The 24,841-nt window shown below is 42.9% G+C and overlaps 1 protein-coding gene across 2 annotated transcripts; it reads left to right on the forward strand.

The window, feature by feature from the left end:
- Positions 1-546: 546 nt before the first annotated feature.
- On the forward strand, positions 547-24,543 carry LOC125298040 (activin receptor type-2B). 2 transcript variants are annotated; one of them, XM_048248693.1, is made up of 12 exons: positions 547-776; positions 902-1,006; positions 4,541-4,748; positions 4,864-4,973; positions 6,256-6,407; positions 7,976-8,119; positions 8,266-8,409; positions 13,590-13,735; positions 14,321-14,435; positions 15,867-16,005; positions 17,164-17,294; positions 19,113-24,543. In XM_048248693.1, the coding sequence occupies exons 2-12, from the start codon at positions 955-957 to the stop codon at positions 19,311-19,313; spliced, it is 1,542 nt and encodes a 513-aa protein (XP_048104650.1). In that variant the 5' UTR covers positions 547-776; positions 902-954; the 3' UTR covers positions 19,314-24,543. The 2 variants fall into 2 exon arrangements, with proteins under 2 accessions (XP_048104650.1, XP_048104643.1); XM_048248686.1 differs by having other exon boundaries at positions 547-1,006.
- The last annotated feature ends 298 nt before the right edge of the window (positions 24,544-24,841 follow it).

A 24,841-nucleotide genomic window follows, 5' to 3' on the forward strand; every position in this document is an offset into this window, starting at 1 on the left:
TTACCATAGTTTACAGACAAACGCATAAACGAAGTTTTCCAAAAAAATCACTTTGGCCGGAGTTTTTTTGGATAACCGTTTTACGGGGCGAATGCTCCGTTTGTGTCTAAATGAAAGGCTCAAACGTAGGGAAATGTCTTCGTTTATAAAAATACACATGCTCGTGTAAACAGGGTCTGAGTTAACTTACCCAGGTTTGTCACTAAACCTAGTACTTGGAATACCCCCCAGGTCTTACAGAAACTTCTAGTCAACATCAGTAGGGTAGGATTCATTAACTAGGCTAAAATATTGTGATTTATTTGACATGTTTTATTTTTTATATATAATATAAAATATAATATAGGGTACTTATATGTCAAAACCTAGAGGTCTAGAAGAGACTAGAAAATCATTACCATTCAAGAAGATATATTAAGAGCGAGAGACAGAGGGGGATAAAAGAAAGAAAAAAACTGCCATTAGGCCTATCTCTTTGTATTCAAACATCCGGGTTTCCTCAGTAGTTTACTACTGTTGTTATCTGTGGAGGTGGAGCCATTTTGAACGGAGCCACCTACTCGTGTGGCACCTAGGGAATGGAAGTCCGGTATGTTTTTATAGATAAAAGGGGAAAATGGGTGCCCGACAAGTTGGCGTCGTTTTTCTGTGAAAGATCAAACTTTGTTTCGTAGACATGAAATCTCAGGTGTTCCTGTCAAGTCGTTGCTTTTCGAATTGCTCCAGCAGCTCAACCCGTGCAATTGTTTGGACCAGTGGCTATTGATAAACTCGCTGTAAGTTATCCAACAGTTAGCTAAAAGCATAGTGCTAGCTTAGCACAGTCACAGCCGGAGGCCCGCTGGGTCCCCTGTTTAGCTCGCGTGTAGGGGGCTAACTACCTCTTTAAATGTTTGCAAAGGAAACCCGACTAAAGGAAACCAAGCTGCCACGCGTCGCCCTCACTGAAGGAATATGTGTGATCCCTGGCTGACTTTTGCACTCGTTTGGGGAACTTTCTGCACAGGTAAGTTTAGCGTGTAGCATTGGAAGTGATTTGTTTCTGGCATCCAACATCAGCTTGCTGGTGGCCATGGAGTCAATTGATGAGCCAACAGAGGGATCTGAGATAATAATTTGTATGGTTTGCTAAGTGTAACATGAAACGTAACGCTATATTAAGAATGAAAACAAACCAGACTTCACGTTAATTGCGCCTCTGCATTATTGCATACAACCGCAGGTATTAGTTACTATAACTAAGTCGGACTTACACATAGATTCCTGCTAGCTGGAATCTAGCTAACGTTAAACAACAAGCTAGCGAGGATAGCTGGCCAACAACCCACCCACCTCATTGTTATCTCGTCTGATGAATTGGTCATGCATGACGTTATCATTTCAGCACTTAGATTCGTAGTGTATCTTTGTGTGGGACCTGGGACATCAGTTAGTTATGCTTTCTCTCCTCTTGATCCATTCTTGCTTTTTCCACTTTAAACAGTAGCAGCTAACCGTTATCCAGTCATCTCACTCACGTATCGATAACTAGCATGCTGTGTAACTGTTTAGCTTGTTGGAGAACCGTCAACTTGTGGAACAACGATACCGCTGCAGTGTGCTGGAAGGATCAGTGTTTTGACATAAAGGCTGCCTATATAGCACCCTCATTCTAGCTATGCCAATATTATCAATAGAAAAAATTGAGCGTTTTAATGGTTGACCTCTTCTCATTTCAGTTGTGAGCAGCCTAAAAGTGTACCCTCTCCACTTTGAATACAGCTGGAAATGTACCATCTCAACTTTCACTTCGAATATTGTTGCACAGCATAGGCCTAGATTATAAACAAAGCCTACTTTTTAATGTGGTAGAAGAAAGAATGGCATGTAGCCTTATTTTGGCAATTGTTTTTGTTTCACCCCTGGAAAAGATACATTTTAGTCAGAATTATTACCTTACTCTAGTAAAGGTTTACCTTCCTCAGATAGATAGATAGATAGATAGATACTTTATTGATCCCCAAGGGGAAATTCAAGAATTCAATTCAGCTGTACTATTACAGCTGTACTGGGGCAGCCTACTGGTTAGCACTTCGGACCTGTAACCGGAGGGTTGCCGGTTCGAACCCCGACCAGTAGGCGCGGCTGAAGTGCCCTTGAGCAAGGCACCTAACCCCTCACTGCTCCCAGAGTGCCGCTGTAGCAGGCAGCTCACTGCGCCGGTATTAGTGTGTGCTTCACCTCACTGTGTGTACACTGTGTGCTGTGTGTGTGTGTCACTAATTCACCGATTAGGATAAATGCAGAGACCAAATTTCCCTCACGGGATCAAAAGAGTATACTTATACTTATAGCATTCTAAATTCTAGACCCAATGACCACTACAGCATAATTTAATCAAGCCAACTTCTGTGTGCATCGGCTGCAACAACCAAAGCCATCGTTGACCATCATTGAGTTTGTTTGTGTTGTGAACGATTGTTCAAAGCCTTAATTAACACAGTGGCCCCTTTTTGTGGATTAGATAGAGCAGAGCTGTTACAGTTTGTCAGCAATGATCATAATGGATGATGGAATAAGAAATTCTGTTATTTGACTTGTTTTGGGCTTATTAATGAAAGTACCCTATTATCTTAGTGGGGCACACGCTCAACACATTACACACATGAACAATAGTTTACATGGGTACACTCCGGGGCGGAGCAATTTGGGGGCCCAAGGCACAGCCACCGGGGGCCCTCCACATCCGTTCTTTTAATACAGAAATACAGGAAGGGCTACCCCTAGTGCAGGGGTGGGCAAACTGCTGGCCGACTCCGGCCCGCCAAGCACTTTCATCCGGCCCGCCGAGCATTTCATTTGGTTATCAGGCTGCTCGCTATTTTTTTCCTGCTATAGAGACGACGTTGGTTAGCTTTACTGCAAACTGCTTTTCACTCTCCTTAGAGAATGTTTACAATGTCAAAACATCATGTTAAATAGAGATAACATCATGTTAAACTAAGTTAACTCTTAGTTATCTCCTTTGCAGCAGATCTAATGTGAACATTATGCGATCCATTTAATTGGGAGCAGCGTCTGCACTCCGCGAGGGGAGAGAGCCGAGGTTCCAGATGGCTTGTCATTGTTGATAATTGATATCTCCTTCTTATAAGAAACTTTTAAAAGGAAATCATGAAGGCAACAGTAGTTCCCACGCCAATTTGAAATCAAAACCCAATGTGGCCCTTGAGTCAAAAAGTTTGCCCACCCCTGCCCTAGTGCATCTGTCAATATATAGCCTAACCTTGCACCAAATGAAGACAATGCATGAAGTTTCAGTTTGGTGTAAACCAAAATGCCAAATATGTTTATATTTCTGAAATTACATCAGACGGGCTACTTATAACCACCAAGCAATTAGTGTCATACAGTAGGCCTATGCCAGCAGTCATACAATATGATGACAGTAGTATAAGTAGTTTAACAGTATGATAAGTAGTGTCTTTCTATGTCAAATCAGACAATATCCAGAAAAATGGTTGCTGCACAGTCTCAGATTTTGTTCAGACTTTGATTTGGGTCCGAAAAGACCTGTAAAATATGTTTGGTTAAATTCCAATGTTTTCATTAATTTTTTCACCCTTTATTGTATCATTTTACACTCTCAGAAATGCCTGAATTGGAGGCCATGTTTGGGCATTAAGTATTATTCCTAGCCTGCCCAAACTTTGTAGGGTGGAAGACAAACATGTTCTCAGTATGACTGGACCGTTAGACGTTTTGACGTGGAGACTCAGGAGTGTGTGTTCTACAATGATACTGCATGGCCATTAGTTATATAATAAGGCCCTAGATATGGAAAACAAAGTGTAAAACTGGTCATATTGAGGCTCTTGTAAACTCATTTTTTGTATCCACATGGCACCAATTTTGTCAAAAAATAAGGATTGATACCAAATGTGTACAAAAACAAGTTTATACTAGCCTACCCTTAATGTCATTTTTTCTGCACTTTTTACCCATTTTACCTAGACAAGGTTTTAACAAAATCTGCAGATGGTGCAGCAACAAATCTGATTTGACACGCCATCGTCGATGTTAACGTTGTCAACCTCCACTGGAGGTGTCATCATAAAGTAAATGGTCATTCAGTTTAGGCAGTGTTACAATGTATATTTTGGTTTCCTCTTACATTTTTCTGTTATTCTAACTGTAAGGATAACTTTGACTTAGCTTTTTACCACAACGTACGTCTCTGTTCAACCTGTTTTTTGATTGCTTAGAAGTACGATTAAAACATGCAGTTACAATGTAAGCTTAACAATATTTATGAGTATATAGCCTATGCATTTATTTATTTATTTATTTATTTATTTATTTATTTGGGAGGGGGAGGATTTATTGGGGGCCCAGGCAATTGCCTACCTTTGCCTAGTGGTAAGTCCGCCCCTGGGTACACTGTGCCATACTTCATGCTGGCTTTGTCAGAGACAATTTCTTTCTTTCTTTTCTTCCATTCTGTCTTTCTTTCAGTTTGTTTGTTTGTTTAACTTATTGCTATGTGTGTGTTCTCCTGCAGGGCTCAGTCAGGGGGAAGTGGAGACTCGGGAGTGTGTGTTCTACAATGATAACTGGCGGACGGAGCGAACCAATCAGAGCGGGCTGGAGCGCTGCGAGGGCGAGAAGGACAAACGGCTGCACTGCTACGCCTCCTGGCTCAACTCCTCCGGAACCATCCGCCTCGTCAAGAAGGGCTGCTGGCTCGACGACTTCAACTGCTACGACAGGTAACAGAGACCTTACTGCTCAAAGCACACTTTTACTGATCACACAATTGCTGCTGTTGTACTGACCGTGTGATTGGCTATTGTATTGACCGTGTGATTGGCTGTTGATGTGCAGGCAGGAATGCGTGGCTACGGAGGAGAACCCCCAGGTGTTTTTCTGCTGCTGCGAGGGAAACTACTGCAATGACAAGTTCACTCACCTGCCGGAGGCCATCGCACCTGCAGGTAACACCCGCCACTCACCTCAACTCTGCAGTTAGGCTCACGCTGCAGTGTTTCCCATGCATTGACTAATCTGTGGCGGAGCGCCACGAAATAAATATCGGCCGCCACACATAAATATTCTATATTTAATTTAATTTAATTTAAATTAAATCTAAGATGAAATCCTTGCATTGCCATTAAGATGCGCTTTTTACGCACGCAGCCTTTCCTTGTCCCGTCCCGCTCTCTCTCGTAGCCCCCCGCCCCTCCTCTGCCTGTGCATTTAACAAAATATTCACGATTGTTGAAGGATTGTTGTTGCCACATAGAAGCATTGCATAGAAGACGTCTGGCTAAATTGCTATTAAATCCGCTTAGCATCGTGACCATGCTGCGCAAATTTGTTCAAAACTGCTGCATTGAAGTTAACTCTGCTAAGATCTTATCACAACATAGTAGGCTACATTGAAGAGACTAAACTAAGTTAAGTTATGCAATCAAGCAGTATCTCAAAGCTAATGTTAGAATACTGTTTGGATGTCGAATTTAGCATTTTATTGACTCTGACACTGAATGTTTGCAAAATCCCGATGTAAATGGAAAAGTGTTTTCCAAAATTCAAAAGTACTTGTCCCAAGGAGAAGTATGAACCTTTATTTTAACTATGTAGAAAACGTTATGAATTGCATCCACACATCAGCAGTGACAGGCACTCAATTAGACCTATACACTCTGTCCCCCCACCCCCACCCGTTGTCCAAGTCTGCTACCGCCACAAATTGAATCCAATTCTGTGGGAAACACTGCACTGGTCATTGTGTCCATAGATATTAGAAAGTTAGATACTGCGTTGGGCTCCAGAACGTACGTAAATAGCGCTGCCATCTTAGTGGGGGCAATCGAGTGGTAAATCACTGGAGGCCATTGGAGAAAACAGGTGTCGCTGATTGGAAGTTAGATAGGTGTCTCTGATTGCCAGGAAGTGTAGCCCATAGACAGTAAGGTGTTGCCCCCGCAATAAGGCGGCCGTGTTGACGTATGCCACCTAATAGAACTCAACGGACAATGGGGTTTCTAGCTTTCTAATATCTATGACTTGTGTCAATAATGACATTAACCTAGCCATGTGGTATTTACAGGAAGCTGCGAACAGTGAAGGTCTGACCACTCCCTAAATGTTTTTAGTGTGCGTGTGTGTGTCTTTCTTTCTTGATTTGACTGTGTCTGTCTGCCCTTCTCAGTCATTCCTGACATTGGTGGAGTGTGTTGTGTGTAATAATGTATTTCTCTTTCACTCTTGCAGTGAAGATCCGCCCTCCCCCGCCCCCTCCCTCGGTGCTGAGTGTGCTGGTGTACTCCCTGCTGCCGTTGTGTCTGCTCTGCCTGCTGCTGCTGCTGGGGGGGTGGCTGTACCGCCAGCGCAAGCCCCCCTACGGACACGTGGACCTCAGCGAGGTGAGCCGGCGACCAGAGACTGCAGAATGCCCTTTTACGACTTTCATCACAAGACAGCTTAGCTGCAATGTGATTATGTTGCCATCCCATTTTGTTGCTGCTGATAGCCTACCATGGAGGACGGGCCTATTATGAGTCCTGTCCACTATTGTTGATAGGCTTAGGTAAAATGAATTAAAAAATAAAGTGAGGACTAATTATATATTTTCACACCAAAGTTACATTTGTGCTTATAAGTTTACATACCCTGTACATACACATGCTAAAGTTGACTAAAAAGAGGAATTAAATTGAAAAAGAGGAAAAATCCAACCTTTTAAAGGTGCCATGTGTAATGTCCGCCAATAAATCAATTCATACTCCACATTCCATTCTCACTGCGCCGGGATTAGTGTGTGCTTCACCTCACTGTGTGTTCACTGTGTGCTGAGTGTGTTTCACTGATTGGGATTGTGATTGATTGATAATTCACGGATTGGGATAAATGCAGAGACCAAAGAGTGTATATATACTTATACTTATACTTACGTCATCACATATCACCATATCTCACGATTGGCATGGGGTACTTTCTATAAGATCATCTCTCTGCAAATCAAACCAGCTATTAGGCTAACTAAAATAAAACCATGCTAATATCCAGGTAGATAGCTACCGCTACAAAAACATAAGCTAGTGCTCTGTTACTGTTGTCTTGATGTTAGCAAACTAGCACATATGAACTATCTCTTGTCAGTGTTATCTGAACCAACCATCTGTGACCAAAATATAGCTTGATATCCTGAAACCACTGTTTGCTGATGATGTCTATGCTTCTGTTAGTCAAAGCTTGGCAATGGGTTTCGGGGGTAGCCTATGCTTGTGTTGAAGGGAGACGGCTCAACAACCAGTCGCTGCTATTAGCTCAATGCAGAGCAGGTAGCTTGCTTACACTTCAGACTTCAGTTGTAGGACTTTTTTAGAATGTAGTGTCTTTTTCTGGCTAGCTTTCATAAAATCCAATATTTAAAAAACAAATTAATGGCATTCATCTGCAAATATATGTCTAGGACCATCTACTGAACTCTGTGTGCTGTCTTGATTTATCTTGCAAACTGAAGGTCACATTACTAATAGCTGCATGATTGGTAAACTTGGCGGAGGGAGGTGTAGCAAGCCAAAACACAAACTCAAAATATAAACAGTTTTTTTCGGACCGTGAAAAGTGAAAGTTTAAATTGTGAATATACCATTGTTGTCTGTGAAGTCAGTATTTGAAAATAACAGGTTTCCTTAATCTCTGATGGCATATTCTAGTCATAGAAATAGTCATTATCTTGGTATTGTGACACCAGACTGGAGTTGGGTTTGATAATGAGTATAATGATAATAATAATGTTTTAGGTGCTGCTCGGTTGGGTTTAATTGGACTCGGGCAATTGGGTTTGGTTAGAATATTTACTGCTAAGTAATTCTGAGACTTTCTTTTCTCCTATCCTCTCTCCCCTCTTCTCTATCCTCTCTTTTGTACTATCCTCTTCTCTGCTCATTCCCTATCCTCTCATCTATCCCCTCTGCCCTGCTCATAGGATCCTGGTCCCCAATCTACCTCACCGCTTGACAGCCTGAAGCCACTGCAGTTGTTAGAGGTCAAAGCCAGGGGGCGCTTTGGCTGTGTATGGAAGGCCCAGCTCATGAACGAGCATGTGGCCGTCAAAATTTTCCCCATTCAGGTAGGGCGATGACGGAACGTGTGTGTGTGTGTATTTGTCTTGTTCCAGAGGATTGGAATGAACAAATGTCTAAATAATGTACCTCTAATACCAGTACGCATTGCAAGTGGCTCTTAATCCTGATTTCTGTGTATGTGTGTGTCCAGGATAAGCAGTCATGGCAGAACGAGCGGGACATCTTCTTGACCCCTGGCATGGGCCATGAGAACCTGCTTCACTTCATCGCTGCGGAGAAGCGCGGAACCAACCTGCAGATGGAACTCTGGCTCATCACTGAGTTCCACGAAAGGGTGAGAGTTGTCACTACGCTGATTATAATGCTCATACACCACCCGGTGGGTTTGTGTTTGTTTTCCAGACCTAGAAAAGTTTTGAAACTTGTGTATTGAAGTCTTTGTCTCAAGTTAAGTTAATAGGGTTACACTTTACTTGAAGGTATCTACAGAAGAGTGACATGACACTGTCATGAATGTGTCATAAACGTTTATGACATAACGTTTCTGTCACTCGCTTCTGTCAAGTGTCATTCGGGTTTTGTCATGACAAAATTTTGCGTCGCTCTCATTGAGGTTGAATGGAGACGAAATTCGCCCTGGTTGGGCGAAATGAGGGCGAATTGCCGAGGCAGGCGAAACAAAGTTGGCGAAAGTTTAACTTTAAATGAGGACCATTCGAAGACCAATCAGGTCCGCGTGTTTGTTTGGAGGCGGGAGTTAGAAAAAAGTCTGACCAAGATGGTGGAGACTACCTGAGCTGTAACACGAAAATTTGTATGTGATTTAAAATGTTTCTACACGAACATTGGCACTTGTATCAACACGAATTGCGGTTTATATGACACACAAACTTAGTCAGAGCACATACACCACTAAATAGACCACTATAAATGTTGGTTTAAACACTCAAACTTTTTAGCTAGCTGACAGGCGAACTGCTAGCATGTTCGTACATTGGATTGCATTGTAAACCTAACTAGACAGCTAGGCTACATGCTGCAACACAGGTATGACATATATTATGTCTTATTGGGGGCCAAGCAGCGAAGGCACCCATTGTGTTTCTACGTTTTCCTATTATTGGGGGCCAAGCAGCGAAGCTGCGAGGCAACCCATAGTGATTCTACGTATTCTTATTATTATTATTATTATAACAAAACACTCATTTGCCATTGAACCATACAGTAAAAAGTTGAGAAATTTGGCACATTGATTCGTTACAGGCATATGTTTAATTTCAGTAAGTTTGATGTCTGCACCTGGAGTGCTCTAGCGCCACCAACATTTAAAATGTTGTATTACATCTATGCACTTACCGTACACCACATTTTGAACATTAAGGTATATTTGGAATCCTTGGATGAGACCGAACTCGACGCACCCCATGACGTCAATTTCTGCCATCTTGGATCTTCCGCCATATTGGATGTCATCAAAAACACTTAAAAGGCATCAAAGTTTGTCCGATTTTCACGAAACTTGACGCAGATGATCTTCAGACCATGACTCACAAATGCATTGCTTTTTGGAGCCATATTCAAAACCCATCACCCGTCATGACCAATCAAGTTTGGCGGTGAAGCCGCCAAACAGGAAGTGAAGTGATCTCAGCAAGGCTTTCGCGTATCAACACCAAACTCGGTACAGGGTCTCAGGACCCAATTAGGAGGAGGCTCATTAAATTTGATGACTTTTGATCTATAGGTGGCGCTATAATTAGCAAAATTACGTTTTAGCCTGTAACGGGTCATGTGTTTGGAATTAAAGCATATTAGTAATATCTGTTAATACCTTGAGAGGTCCTTAGGCCGCCACAGGCCAACATGTGACGTCAACATAAATGATCCAACCGCCATATTGGATGTCATGAAAAACACTTAAAAGGCATCAAAGGTCACAAAGTTTATCCGATTTTCACGAAACTTGACGCAGATGATCTTCAGACCATTACTCACAAATGCATTGCTTTTTGGAGCCATATTCAAAACCCATCACCCGTCATGACCAATCAAGTTTGGCGGTGAAGCCGCCAAACAGGAAGTGAAGTGATCTCAGCAAGACTTTCGTGTATCAACACCAAACTCAGTACATGGTCTCAGGACCCAATTAGGAAGAAGCTCAATAAATTTGATGACCTTTGACCACTAGGTGGCGCTATTATCACAGGAAGTGGGCTCATATTTCAGTAATGCTTTCACGTATTGAAACCAAACATAGTATATGGACTTGGAACCTTATCCTGAGGACACAAAATAAATTTGGTGACCTTCAACCATTAGGGCGGCTATAATTTGCGACACTTTGTCGTATCGACACCAAACTTGGTACAAGGACTCGGGACCACATCCTGAAGACGCTCAATATATTTAGTGACATTTGACCACTAGAGGCCCTATAATTATCAACACTTTCTCGTATCGACACCAAACTTGGTACGTGGATTTGTGACTACAACGTTGTAACAACGTTGGGTTGCCATGACAAGCTCTAACGCCACCAACAGGCCAAAGTTGGACGTGCGTTCACGCACGTAACTTTTGACCCGATTGTCAAAAATGAGGTATTGTTGGAATCCTTGGCCCATGCCGAGTTCAACGCACCCTATGACGTCATTTTCCGCTATGATGGATTTTCCGCCATTTTGGATTTTATCTAAAGTGAAACTAAAACCGCTCTCCCGTAACAGCCAATCGAAATTTGTGGTGAAGCCGCCAAACAGGAAGTGAGCTCATATCTCCGCAACCATTTCATGTATCATAACCAAACTTAGTACGTAGACTCATGACTCCATCAGGAGGATGTTCAAATACTTTAGTGACCTTTGACCTCTAGGGGGCACTGCAATTAGGAACAATGTGTTTTGGCCTGTAGCTGCTGTTGTGTTTGGAATTAAAATGTACTAGTGGGGTCTGTTAATACAGTCGGAGGTCTTTAGGCTGACCCAAGCAAAACTGTGATGTCATCCTAATTGATTCGGCCGCCATATTGGATTTAATAAAAAACACCTAAAAGTTTTCACAGGTCACAAAGTTTGTCCGATTGACACCAAACTTGACACACATAATCTTCAGTCCAAGCCTCAAAAAATGTATCCCTTTTTGTCTTCAAACCTAAAACCGTTCACCCGTAACAGCCATACAAAATTGGCGGCGAAGCCACCAAACAGGAAGTGAAGGGATATCTCAGTAATGCTTTCACATATCAAAACCAAACTTGTTACCTGGGCTTACCTGTTACCTTGTTACCTGTTACAATACATTTGGTATACTTTGACCACTAGGGGCGCTATAATTAGGAAGACTTTTACGTATCGACACCAAACTTGATACGTTGATTAGTAAACACATCCTAAGGACCCACAATACATTTGGTGATATTTGACCACTAGGGGCTCTATGATTAGCAACACTTTCACCTATCGCAACCAAACTTGGTATGTGGACTTTGGACTACATCCTGAGGATGCACAATTCATTTGGTGTGCTTTCACCACTAGGGGTGCTATAATTATCAACACTTTCACGGATTTAAACCAAACTTGGTATGTGGACTTAGGAGTACATCTTGAGGACACACAATAAATTTGGTGACCTTCAAATCCAGTCCAGTCCAATCCAATCAAGTCCGATCCAATCTAACACAGTCAAGTCCAGTCCAATCCAATCCAATCCCAACTCCTGCTTAACTGCTTGGCCCCCTCATTGCTGCTTGCAGCTATATTTGACCTTGTTGTTTCAATGAACAAGAATTGTTGTTTATAGGCAACATCAACTTAGTCGAGGCATAAAAACTCCTGGATATCTTCATTAAGTACTTAAACGTTTGAACTAGCTGATTAGCCTAATTAGCTCGCTTGCCACCACTGGCTGGACACTGCAGTCAAAAGGTTAGCAGTTTGGCCGTCACGCCCCTGATGCGAAATTTCGCTGGCCGAAATTCGTGAGGTGTTTCGCTGTGTGGAAACCCACCGTTAGTGTTAGCGTTATGACCGTGTCATGTCACTCTTGCTGATGCTGATATATGTTGATATTGAGGTAGCTGTTGCGTGCTATATTTTGTTTTAGAACAGAATTCATATTATGTGTAGCCTGGGTGTTCCCATGCTGCCTTGCGCGCGATTTGATTCACGCTGCTAAGGCAGCCTGGAGACCATGGAGCAAATTTTCGCCTGAGATAGGGAACCAATCACAGAACAGGGGAAAGCAAGACGATGATGAGCTATGCACAGACGATTTGATAGACATCCATGGCACCCAATAAACGGATCTGAGCATTTTTTTCAAATACGAGAAAATGAACGTTTGGTTCCCAGACCACGTCTCATTGAGAAGTGGTGGCGCTAGCCAGGCTATATTATGTGCCTAATTTGGTTACAATGCAAAGAGGCTACACAACATCACAGGGATGCAAACAGTGTGTCGCCTCCTGCTTTTTTTTTACGTCAGTTTGGGTGATTTGTGTGAATAGTGCAGATTCAAATGTTTTTTTTTTTTTTTTTTTTTTTTTGGGGGTGCTCTGAGAGGGTCTAATTATCAGGGATGCTTTTCGGCGACTCACTTTTTTCACATCATCTACCGCAGGCTACCAGAGGAACCAGAGCAGCGTTTCTCATATGGGTCTGCTGGTCAAATGTTTGATGCTTCTGTCACTCATCTGATAATATTTTATCATGTAGCAAAAGAGCGGTAGATTTAGCCTACCATATTTTCCGTACTATAAGTCACTCCGGAGTATAAGTCGCATCAGTCAAAAAATGCGACATGAAGAGGGAAAAAAAACATATATAAGTCGCACTGGACTGTAAGTCGCATTTATTTAGAAATTTATTTCACGAAATCCAAGAACCAAGAAATCCAAGAACCAAGAACAGACATTTAATCAAGTTATTCAACTACACAAAAGCACACAGAACAACAGGCTAAATAGGTGTCCAGTAGGTATGTTAACGTAACACCGGTACACTATTTAACCAGCTTGATGTTACGTTAATCAGCTACACTATTTAGCCAGCTTGATGTTGGTTAGCTTGGTGACAGGGAAATTAAAATGTCAGTTCCTGGTTGCACAGTTTGTTATGATGTCTCCTTTCTGCCAGATGTGGAATATTAACGATGACTAGACGTTTGTTTGCTTACCCTCGTTTGAACTGCCATTGTCCTTTGCTGTGTAATTTGTTAGCTAGATGCTAGCAATTAGCTGAATAGGCTAAATTAACATGACAAGCCAGCGAGTCACAAGCCTAGAGCGCCCTCTCCCAGCTGTAGACGGTAATGTTACTTTGGTTCATGCCAGACAGCAGGAATTGACATTTAACAACATGTTAAATTACTGTATTTTCCGGACTATAAGTCATACTTTTGTTCATAGTTTGGCTGGTTGTCGACTTATAGTCAGGTGCGACTTATAAGGGCAAGTGAAGATTCACACCTCGTGTGTGTGTGTGTGTGTGTGTGTGTGTGTGTGTGTGTGTGTAGGGCTCTCTGATGGACTATCTGAAGGGGAATGCAGTGAGTTGGCCGGATCTATGTTTGATCTTAGAGAGCATGTGCAAAGGCTTGGCCTACCTACACGAGGACATGCCCTACAGACAGGATGAGCCCAAACCAGCTATAGCACACAGGTACACGCTCACTCTCTCACTCTCTCATTCTCGCTCACTCTCTCTCTCACACACACACACACACACACACACACACACACACACACACACACACACACACACACAATAAACAGACAGGATGAGCCCAAATCAGCTATAGCACACAGGTACTCGCTCACTCTCTCACTCTCACACACACACACACACACACACACACACACACACACAATAAACAGACAGGATGAGCCCAAACCAGCTATAGCACACAGGTACACTCTCTCTCTCTCTCACACTCACACTCACACTCACACTCACTAAACAGACAGGATGAGCCCAAACCAGCTATAGCACACAGGTACTCACTCACTCACACTCTCTCTCTCACTCTCTCTCTCACTCTCACTCTCACTCTCTGTCACTCACTCACACACTAAACAGACAGGATGAGCCCAAACCAGCTATAGCACACAGGAACACTCTCTCTCTCACACACTCACACTCAAACGAGACATGCAATACAGACAGTATGAGCCCAAACCAGCTATAGCACACACACACACACCAAAGCACCAAAGTCTTACTCAGGGGTTGTGCGTATTGTTGCAGGGACTTCAAGAGCAAGAATGTGCTGCTGAAGACTGACCTCACAGCAGTGATTGCTGACTTTGGACTCGCCGTCCGCTTTGAGCCGGGGAAACCACCTGGAGACACGCATGGACAGGTAAACGCGCGTATACACACACTCACATCCACACTCCAATGGCTATACACACACTTACATCCACATGCTAATAACCATACACATAGTTAATATCATACCTGGAAGCTAGTCGTTTTTCGACGAAATTCGCCGTTTTCCATGAAAAAATTTTTTTCGGGGGAGGGCGGGGCATAGACAGAGAATGACAGGCATGCAGACATGATTGGCCTATCAGTGGTTTCTGAGAGTGGGCTCTATCTCTCTCACTTTGTTACGCATAGCCTGCCTGCAGCACCAATATGATTGAGGAAAAGAACAAAATGTTGGTTAACAAACTCCCTAAAGTGTATCTCTGGCATTAGACTCGAGGTAAAACATCACGTTGTTGGGCTACTTTTCTTCTGCCCTCGATGGGTTGAATGAAAGACTTGATGAGTTGAGCTTAACAAGTGTTACTCGCAAATTCACATTCCCGCACCTGGCCGTTTTGAATTGCTTTGCGAAACAAAAAGAATCTCCCCGGAGTGCGATTGTGAATTTGCGTCGGCCTAATTGTTGTCTTGGAAAGTTATTGCTAGTTCATGAGTTATTTCAGTTAGCATTATATTTTCCATGTGTCCCTGATGGTTAAGTGTTCTTAGGGAGCGCAGACCTTTCCAAGGCCAAATGTAGCTTTTTGCAATAAATCTGAAAAATATTTTGAGCTGTTCATGATCATAATTTGATCATAATTCTTAAGGCACATAATTATTAGCGCGCAAATAAGCGAGACCTAGGCTTTCAGACGGACATGGCACACCTATCGCTGAGATGGGGATATGTAGGCTATGTTAGTTGGGATATGTAGGCTAGCCATCATGAAAGGAGCCTAAGCCATACTGACATAACAAAACATCTTCACAAGAGAAAATTAAATCAAATAATAATGGATTGAAAAGAGGTAATAAAAGACCAGACATGTTAGAATAGAGACCAGAAAATTGACATCCACAGTCTGTTTCTATCAACACCAGTGCTTTTTATAGATCATAGAGCAGACCCCCAGACCTGTTACCTTTTTGCATCCCTTCTGAGTTTGCAGGTATGTGCTTTATGGCTATGGGAAGATCCTCCATTATGCCAATTTTGCAAAACGCCCCTGTCAGTGAGCCATATTTTGATCTGTTGCCCTTGAAAACCAAAAGACAACAATTTTATCATCAAAATTCTATAGCTGTTGTTTTTAGTAAGTTCCCACCTTTGAAGGTTTTAGAATATGTTATTAGCATAGATTTTAAGAAACATATTTGAGTTTCTATAACACACAATGCTCTGGCCATTAAATAGCCTTGGTTGCTGAAATGGCCTTAAATTAAGCAAACAAACAAACAAACTCTATGGCTATGGTAGGCATATACCTAATCAGTGTATTCTACCCATTTCTCTTCGTCACTCTTTCTCTTCCTGGCCCAGGTGGGCACGAGGCGCTACATGGCTCCTGAGGTGTTGGAGGGGGCCATTAACTTCCAGAGGGACGCCTTCCTGCGCATCGACATGTACGCCCTGGGCCTGGTGATCTGGGAGGTCATCTCGCGCTGCACCGCCACTGACGGTGAGGGAGGGAATGTTTGTGTGTGCAGTGTTTCCCACAGAATTGGATTAAATTTTTGGCGGTAGCTGACTTGGACAACGGGGGGGGGTATTAAGATCGTCTTGGTAGTGTATAGGTCTAATTGAGTGCCTGTCACTTTAAGACATTCGTGAAACAGTTAAAAGGCTGCTGATGTGTGGATGCAATTCATAACGTTTTCTACATAGTTAAAATAAAGGTTCGTACTTCTCCTTGGGACAAGCACTTCTGAATTTTGGAAAACACTTTTCCATTTACATCGGGATTTTGCAAACATTCAGTGTCGGAGTCAATAAAATGAGCCCTTCAACGAAATTGACAAGCAGCTGTAAGTAGGCTAAGCATGCTAAATTCAACATCCAAAGAGTATTCTAACATTAGCTTTGAGATACTGCTTGATTGCATAACTTAACTTAGTTTAGTCTCTTCAATGTAGCCTACTATGTTGTGATAAGACCTTAGCAGAGTTAACTTCAATGCAGCAGTTTTGAGCAAATTTACAGCATGGTCCGCGATGCTAAGCCGGATTTAATAGCAATTTAGCCAGACGTCTTCTATGCGATGCTTCTATGTGGCAATAACAATCCTTCAACAATCGTGAATATTTTGTTAAATGCACATGCAGAGGAGGGGCAGCGGGCGGGGTAAGGAAAGGCTGTGTGCGTAAAAAGCGCAGCTCAATGGCAATGCAAGGATTTGATCTTATATTTAATTTAAATTAAATTAAACATAGAATATTAATCTGTGGCGGCCGATTTTGATTTCGTGGCGCCCCGCCACAGATTAGTCAATGTATGGGAAACACTGGTGTGTGTGTGTGTGTGTGTGTGTGAGAGAGAGGGGGGCAAGGGACGGAGTGTCCCCTCCTGACAGTTGGTCGGCCTGGGTTTAATGCAGTGCGAGTTTTGTCGCTTTGGAGAAGTGCCATTCAACTTTAACTCTAAACATGTTGTTGTTTAAACATTGGAAGTGTGCTAAATGGGAAGAGATTTGTATGTCAACAGATATGTCTTGAGTTTGTTCTTGTTTACTTGTGTTTGTGTGTGTGTATTGCATCCATGTTTGCTGACACGTGTGTGTGTGTGTGTCAAAGTCAAAAAAGTCAAAGTCTTGTGTGTGTGTGTGTGTCTGTGTGTGTAGGCCCTGTGGAGGAGTATGCGCTGCCGTTTGAGGAGCACCTGGGGCAGCACCCGTCTCTGGAAGACCTGCAGGAGGTGGTGGTCCATAAGAAGCTGAGGCCCCTCTTCAGGGACTGCTGGCTCAAACACCAGGTCTGGAGCTGCTCATAGTACATTATGTTGCGTTATGTGCTAGGGATGGGCATTCGATTACATTTTCTTAGTCGATCGTCGGTAGAATTAACGATCGACTATCGATTAATCATTCATATTTCTAGGCCTATATTAAAATTCATTATTTATTTAACTTTTTATAAATGTAAAAATGCAATGAAAATACAAAAATACAGTGTGTTTTTCCTCGCCTAGATCTTTATCAGAAGAATAATTTATGGCAGTTAAACTGGACGTTTGGTTAGGCTAAACTTGAAGATATTAAGCGCTGAGGTGCTCTAAAGCAGTGGAACCTGCAGCTGTGAGCCGGCGTTCCGATTAAACAGAGACCCTCGTTTGTTCGAAAATAATAAATTATAAAAAAGAATCATGTTAAACAATAACCAAAAACATAATAATGCTTAGATCTGACAGGTTTTGTCAAAATGTAACTCAAAACTATCCAAGGCACGGAGTCGAGAAAGAGGGTGAGAGATTAGCCTACAATTAATAAGGCTATTTAACAAAGCCTCATAAAAATAAAAAAAACTACCCTAAATCTTCAAATTATGGCCGGGGTCTTTTATTTACTTAGGCTGTGCAAAGCACAGGGCTTTATTTGGGTCAGGCGTAGGCTATATTGAGCAGGCCTTTATTTCTATGTGCGTTTTATTGTGCGTTTCGTTTGGAGCGCATACCGCTATCAAAAGCAGAAGATTTTCCGTTTGGTTTGGGATTTAATTTACTTTTGGACAGCTTGATTTATATTGCTCAATGTTGGGACTGATGAGCACTGAAATCTGGGGGGTATTTGATGGCTCACTATTACATTTCATGTAGTTGAAAGAGTCTGGATCTTTACTGGCTGTTTATTGCGAGACAAGGCAGCTGCTTTCATTCATTCAAAGCGTGCGCTGTGCTGTACCTTATTCCGTAGCCAAGTAGCCTAAATTCAGTTTGAATTGCATGATTTACTTTATTAAATTCGTAGGCTGGAATGCCTCCAGTTGCGGCAAAAATTGTGTTTAAATGTAGCACTAGCCTAGGCCTACTGCTTCAGCCGGCAAGCTCAGAAGGGGATGGCAAGCGACTGAGCTTGAGAGCGACGTGTTGGAGACCCATGGTGTAGGACAACGACTTTTTGTTGACAACAAGATATTAAACCAACCAACAATATAAAATATTAAGAAGAGCTCTTATTTCATTGAGTTAAATCGAAACAATGTCTTCTATTGCTTGTGCACTGATAGCCCTACTGGTAGGTAATTATTACATCGCAGTGTTTGCAGTGAACTAACGTTATCTTTTTTTAATTTTTCTTTTTTTTTTTTTGATAAAATGGTCCCACGCCACACTTAACCGTGAACTCTTCATAAATCAAAACGAAATTTGTAGGTAACTGAGTAGCCTATAGCATCAAATATTGTCCCCGGGTGGTATAGTGTTTAATTGCTGCCACAGTGAAATTTATTTAATTGCTTCAAGACACACTATGGAACGCAACCTGCATTAGTTTAATCGACAACAAATTAACGTGATCGACAAAATTCTTAATGATCAATTATCGATCGTCGATTAATCATGCCCATCCCTATTATGTGCCATAGACATTTCTTTAGTTATCAGTATAGTGTTGCCTCCTTTATATATTGTTGTGCAGGTTCTGCTGGTGTTGCTGCTGTAATTCCTTTACCATTTTATGTTTTTTTTTTTTTCCCTTCCTTGTCACCACCTATATCCCATGTGCTGTCACTTACCTTGTCCCACTGTCCCGTGTCACGTCCTGTGTCTCCTGTCCCACGTCACTTCCTGCCTCAGGGCCTGGCGCAGCTGTGTGAGACGGTGGAGGAGTGCTGGGACCACGATGCGGAAGCGCGGCTCTCAGCCGGTTGCGTGGAGGAGCGCATCGCCCAGGTTGCCCGTGCAACAGGCAGCAACACCACCACCTCCGACTACCTGCTCTCCGTTGTCACCTCCATGGCCAACCTGGACATTCCGCTCAAAGAGGCCAGCACCTGAAAGGACGAGCGCTCACCTGACCTGAAGATGCAGAGTGAGGGAGAGAGAGGCAGGGCTGTCGTCTGTTCCCATCTCAGTGAAAATTCTCCCCTTTTTATTTTTGGAAGAAAATGGCTGCTATTTTACCTCACAGTTTTCAGGTTTTGATTTTTTTTTTTTTTTTTTTTTTTTTTTTTTTTTTGTCTCATGTTTTGTTTTTTCTTTGTGTGCTGGATGCAACTCAGGCTCACTACACCACAGAGAGGGAGAGACTCACCTATTACCTCATCTTTCTCCTGTCATCCTCAGCTCTTTGTGACCATCCTGTGACTCTGCTGGGGATCAGAGAACAAGCGAGAGAGAGAGAGAGAGAGATTCGAATACATTACCTCAACTTTCTTTCACCACATTTTTTTTCCCTGGATGACCATTTTTTGACTTTTTTTACCTCCGAAAGATTACCTCACATTTCTTGTTTTTCATCCTCTCTTGCGGGTTGACCATGTTGCGAGTGTGACGTCAGTGCTGAAGAGAGCGCGAAAGATGGACTGCAACACACAATACCTCATAACTGTCATCTTTCTGTGACCGAGCAGAAAGGCTGAGAAAGGGACTCAAACTAATGTGTTACCTCATGTTCCCAATTTTTTTTTCTCTCTCTCTCTTTTTGTCTCTATCCAGTGATGCTGTGATGTCGTTTTTGTTGGTATTGATAGTTTTGACGGGTGTACCTCCACTCCTGCCGTATTGCTGTCTGCACAGACGCTCCAAATATTACCATGACGTTTGTGGCGTTCTAGATGATTAGAGAAGACTGTTACCCATAATGCATTGTGACCACCCCTTTCCTCCTTTCGTTCTTTCTCTCTTTCTCTTGCCCAATCAGCTCTCTTTTCTTTTGTCAGGGATAATTTGAGCTGTGTTACATATTCAGGTCCTTTTTTAATTCTTTCATGAAAGGTTCACTCCTTCTCAGACTCTGCCTCTTCTGTCGGCACCACTGCAGACCGAGTCTTAATTTGCCTCGTTTCGAGTGTGGTAATTGCTTAACGACTCGTGCAGGAGAAGACTCCTGGGGGGAGCAGGTCTAGGAGGGGAATGTGTTCCATGAGTTACTGGACTTATGGAGGCCTCTCAATGGCACAATGTTGAAAGGCTTGGCCCTACAGGCCACAGCACTGGACTGCAGCTGATTGGGTGGAGGACTGGAGGGGGAGGGGCTGGTAGAGGAGACCGGCCCAATCAGGCACATGAAGGGGAGGGGCTGGGCAGGGATAAGTGGTCAGGGTCTAAACAAATCTCAGGTCTCCCTCAGATGTCATGGTTCCTCTGCACATACAGAGGTGTGTGTGTGTGTGTGTGTGTGTTGTGTTTCCAGAACTACTCGTCTGCTATCAGCAATACAGCATTGACCTACCCCATACGTAAGGCTTACATAAATATACACGCTGACTATCTCGCCTCATGGAGTCTCCCCCCTAGCAGGCAGCTTTTTTACTCTGACGGTACCTCAGACGTTGAAATCAAATATCACTTTTCTACTGTGTTTTCCTCTGTGTGTGTGTGTGTGTGTGTGTGTGTTTAAACAGTAGTGCATGATAGGATTTTTATCACACAAGACCTAGATTTTGTTAGGTCTGGGAAAGGTCAATGATTCATTTTTATCTCTGTGTGTGGTGTGAAAACAGCCCCAAAGCTTGCGGGGCAGTGTGCTTCGGCACATCTTCTCTCAGGACTCAAACGGAATGCCTCTTTACAGGCTGGGGGCTTCCTGCCTCAGGCATACGGTCATCTCACAGCAAAGGGACAGACTCCTTAGAGAAATACGCTATCAGTACACACCCTCTCTTTTAATGACCCTTTAGTTGCTGTTGTTTTTTTTTGTGTTTTTCTCTTTCTATATAATGGTTGGAGTTGTGCATTAATTGTTTCTGTTTTGACTTTTTGAGATCATTCCTTGCTACAGTGGATGCTTTTGCACAGGTACTCATTTCAGTGTCAAGGTTTATTTAAAAAGATAAGATTGTCTCCTACCTCATCTGGCATTCAGTAAGAACAGGGTACCGCTAGGCTCAGCTACAGGCTGCAGATAGCAGACGTTATCAGAGGCTGCGTAGAGGGTCATAATGACATGGCACGTGAATATCTGGTTCCGGCTGTGGGGATGTTAGGACTGTAAATTATGAGTGTGGGGAGCTCCCGTGGATCATGATTGTGTGGGGACCTCCGGGGGTCCGTCACCGGCTCAGTGCTCCTGCCAGCAGCCAAAGATGGTCCACATGCAGAAGCAGCACCAGGGAGAAAAGGCCTCCGCTCCAGAAGCCGGGCCAAAAACACTCTCCAGGCCGTCTGCAGCTCTGTGGGGGTGTTAGACTGCCAGAACCAGCTTCTGTGTAACCATTAGGCTGGTGATTGGCCAGCAGGGGGTCAGATTGGACTGACCGTCCAGGTGTAATGTGTGTGTTTGTGTAACTGGGATACTGTTAGCCCAGTGATAGGCCAAAACTAGCTCACAGTCCGGCAGCTGTGTGTGTGTTAAGCACAAGAGACTGCTGTGCCACTGGTTTTTTGTCCACGTACCCTCCTTCACTACTCCTTTGCTGATCTACTTTATCATGGTTCGGAAAGCTGTGTGATCGGCAGACTCTGTGCTTACTATCCTGAGTTATGAGTGCATTTGCCATCTTAACATATTTATTTTAATGTTTGCTTTTGATCTGGTACCCTTCATCTCCCCCAGGATAAGGAGTGACTGGTGACTTACTACAGTGTGGGCTTGGTGTGTCCTCTAAGGCAATGTACGATTTCCTCCTCAAAAAAAAAAAGCGTCTGAGGTTTCCAAAGTAGAATTGTTCCGATCCCTGGTTTCACTAAGCATTCATGGATAGAATCGGAACTGCCTGCTGGTTGCTCATGTGTTGTGGGCAGCTGGATGCTCTGTTTATTCCAAAGACTGTCCCCTGGGCAGTGGAACTGGAGCTCTTGGAGAACATGGGTCCTCTTCAGACATTTCTAATCTGTGTGTGCGTGCTTTCTGTCCATACTGACTGACTGGCTTGGTTGGCCTGTTTTCTTTTTGGCAAGGCACATTTGTGCCCTTAAGCTGTCATGGGGTGTGCGTTCTCTCCAGAAGTGAGCTGAAGTTTTACTCAGGTTTGGGGTGTGTGTTCTCTCCAGAAGTGAGCTGAAGTTTTACTCAGGTTTGGGGTGTGCGTTCTCTCCAGAAGTGAGCTGAAGTTTAACTCAGGTTTGGGGCTTTGAGCTGTTTTCAGAGCTGGTTCTGGGAGGGGAGCTGTGCCACAAGGGGAAGGGGAATGATAAGGCGTTGTAATGTAGTGGCCCAGTAAGCATGTATTACAGCCTGACAAACGGCACTGCTTTTGGTACTCCTAGTGTTGTCAGTTCGCTCATACCCAAATGGACATTGCAATATGATATGCTGGCATCCACAACACTACTTCCTTCGTACGGGTTTTAGTCGTTTACGTTGATATGTGTTTATTGTTTGTTTGTTTATTTGTTTGTTTTTCTTTGTTCCCACATAACCAATGACCTCAGGCAGTCCCTTATGATTTGTGGTGACTGTTTTTTCTTGACTGAAAGCTAATGTTCTACTTGTTTATTTGTATTGATGTTGTTATTTTTTACTCATGTCATCTCTTAATGAATTTATACCTAAATATCCATTAACAATGTGAATCCCCTGCCTGGTCCCTACCTCTTTCCATAAAGGTGAACACTAAGGATGATGCTGGTAGTTTAGTCTCCAGTAGTGGGCAGTGTAAGAACTCTATCGCTGTTCTCACAGTGTATGAAATTAATCGTTTGGTACTGGCTGGAATGAGGCAAGAATGCTCAGATTCAACATGTGGAGACTTTGACGTCATGGATTCCTTCTAAACTGTTGTGACATTGAATTTGTTTAAGATTTTATTGAACACACTTTTAAGTTGATGGTCTGCCCTTGGGACTTTTATAATACAGTGACCATAATGAAGCTTTACTTTAAATGTAAGCATTAGAGGGTTTTATTTTTTATTATTAGATTATTTCCTGATGAATTTGAACTGCTGCAGTGACTTGCATCTGACCCATCTTATAAGTGATCTCAGGTGGATTGAAGTATTTTTAAAACACTGAAAATGTCAAAGGCACAAGCACACTTGGCTGTGCAGTCTCACACACCATAGGAAGTGACCTCAGCGTGTTGTGTGCAACTTCACCTCCATTCTGCTCTGAACCCCTGGTGTCCCTAGCTACCTCAGCTTCCTGTGTGGGCATTGTATCTGCACTCACACCTGTTTTAGAGCTCACTCAGTTCAACTCCATGCGCTCTGGAGTCCACATTTAGTCAGTATTGAGCCCACTGAGGGGAAGCGCTGGCAGTCGAGTCAGACATCAGTGTACAGAGTCCTGGTCAAAGTAGGTCTGTCTCTGTCTGGCTATCTGTCTGTCGTTTGTTTGTTTGTCTGTTTGTTTGTTTTCCTCAGGGTGTTAGAATGTCCTGGGAATTATCTCAACTTCATCAGGATTGGCCAGACAAGTTCGGTTCTCCCTCTTGGAGTTTGTTTCTTAGTATCGGAGTGTTACGTAAGGAGCGATTATAACTAATATGTGGGAAATGTAGTAGAACAGTGGTTTTGCATTTGAATGCATTTTACTATTATTATGCTACATAACGAGTATTATATTCTGTGAATAGTGTTTAAAAAAAAAAAGGGCAGAAATGGAGATTTCATGTTTTGATGCCATCACTGAGAAGCTTTGATATCGGTGTTAATCCGAGATGGGATGTGACGTTGGATTGGACGTGGTACCGGTGTGGCCCGGACTAGCCTCACTGCCCTGTTCTCACATGCTTTAGAACCTGCTAATGATGTCACCTGTAGATTGGGCAGGAACATGGTTTTGTTGTAACCTTGGAAAACGTATAAATTGCCTAAGGATCATTTTAACTGTGGTAGTTAGCAGTGATCAATGTATCCTTGTGATAGAGACTGGATTCATGGATGGATATCACTTTGTTTTATTATTATTATTGTTATTCATATTATTTTGAACTATTTTTGTGGCCAGATAATGGAAAGATGGCGCCTGTTTTAAGTCTGTGGCAGGGTTTTGCCACTGTTAAGACAAACTCAATGAATGTAGTCTTCTTACCTTATGGACGCTCATGAATTATTGTGTTTTTCCCCCAAGTACTCAAGTTTGTTTTGTATTGTAATAATAAACCTACTATTTGACTGTTAAACTTCAATTCTGCCTGTTCATCTCCAGCATATCTCTCTCTCTCTTTCGCTCTCTCAATTCAGTTCAAGGTTGCTTTATTAGCATCTCTTCTGTTCTTCACAGCCTCTCTCTCTCTCTCTCTCTCTCTCTCTCTCTCTCTCTCTCTCTCTCTCTCTCTCTCTCTCTCTCTCTCTCTCTCTCTCTCTCTCTCTCTCTCTCTCTCTCTCTCTCTCTCTCTCTCTCTCTCTCTCTCTCTCTCTCTCTCTCGACAAATGATGCCGGATGGAGCGACGTATAGTCGCCAGCGTACCCGGGACACC

The sequence above is a fragment of the Alosa alosa genome, chromosome 1, assembly GCF_017589495.1.
Source record: "Alosa alosa isolate M-15738 ecotype Scorff River chromosome 1, AALO_Geno_1.1, whole genome shotgun sequence".
Lineage (NCBI taxonomy): Eukaryota > Metazoa > Chordata > Actinopteri > Clupeiformes > Clupeidae > Alosa > Alosa alosa.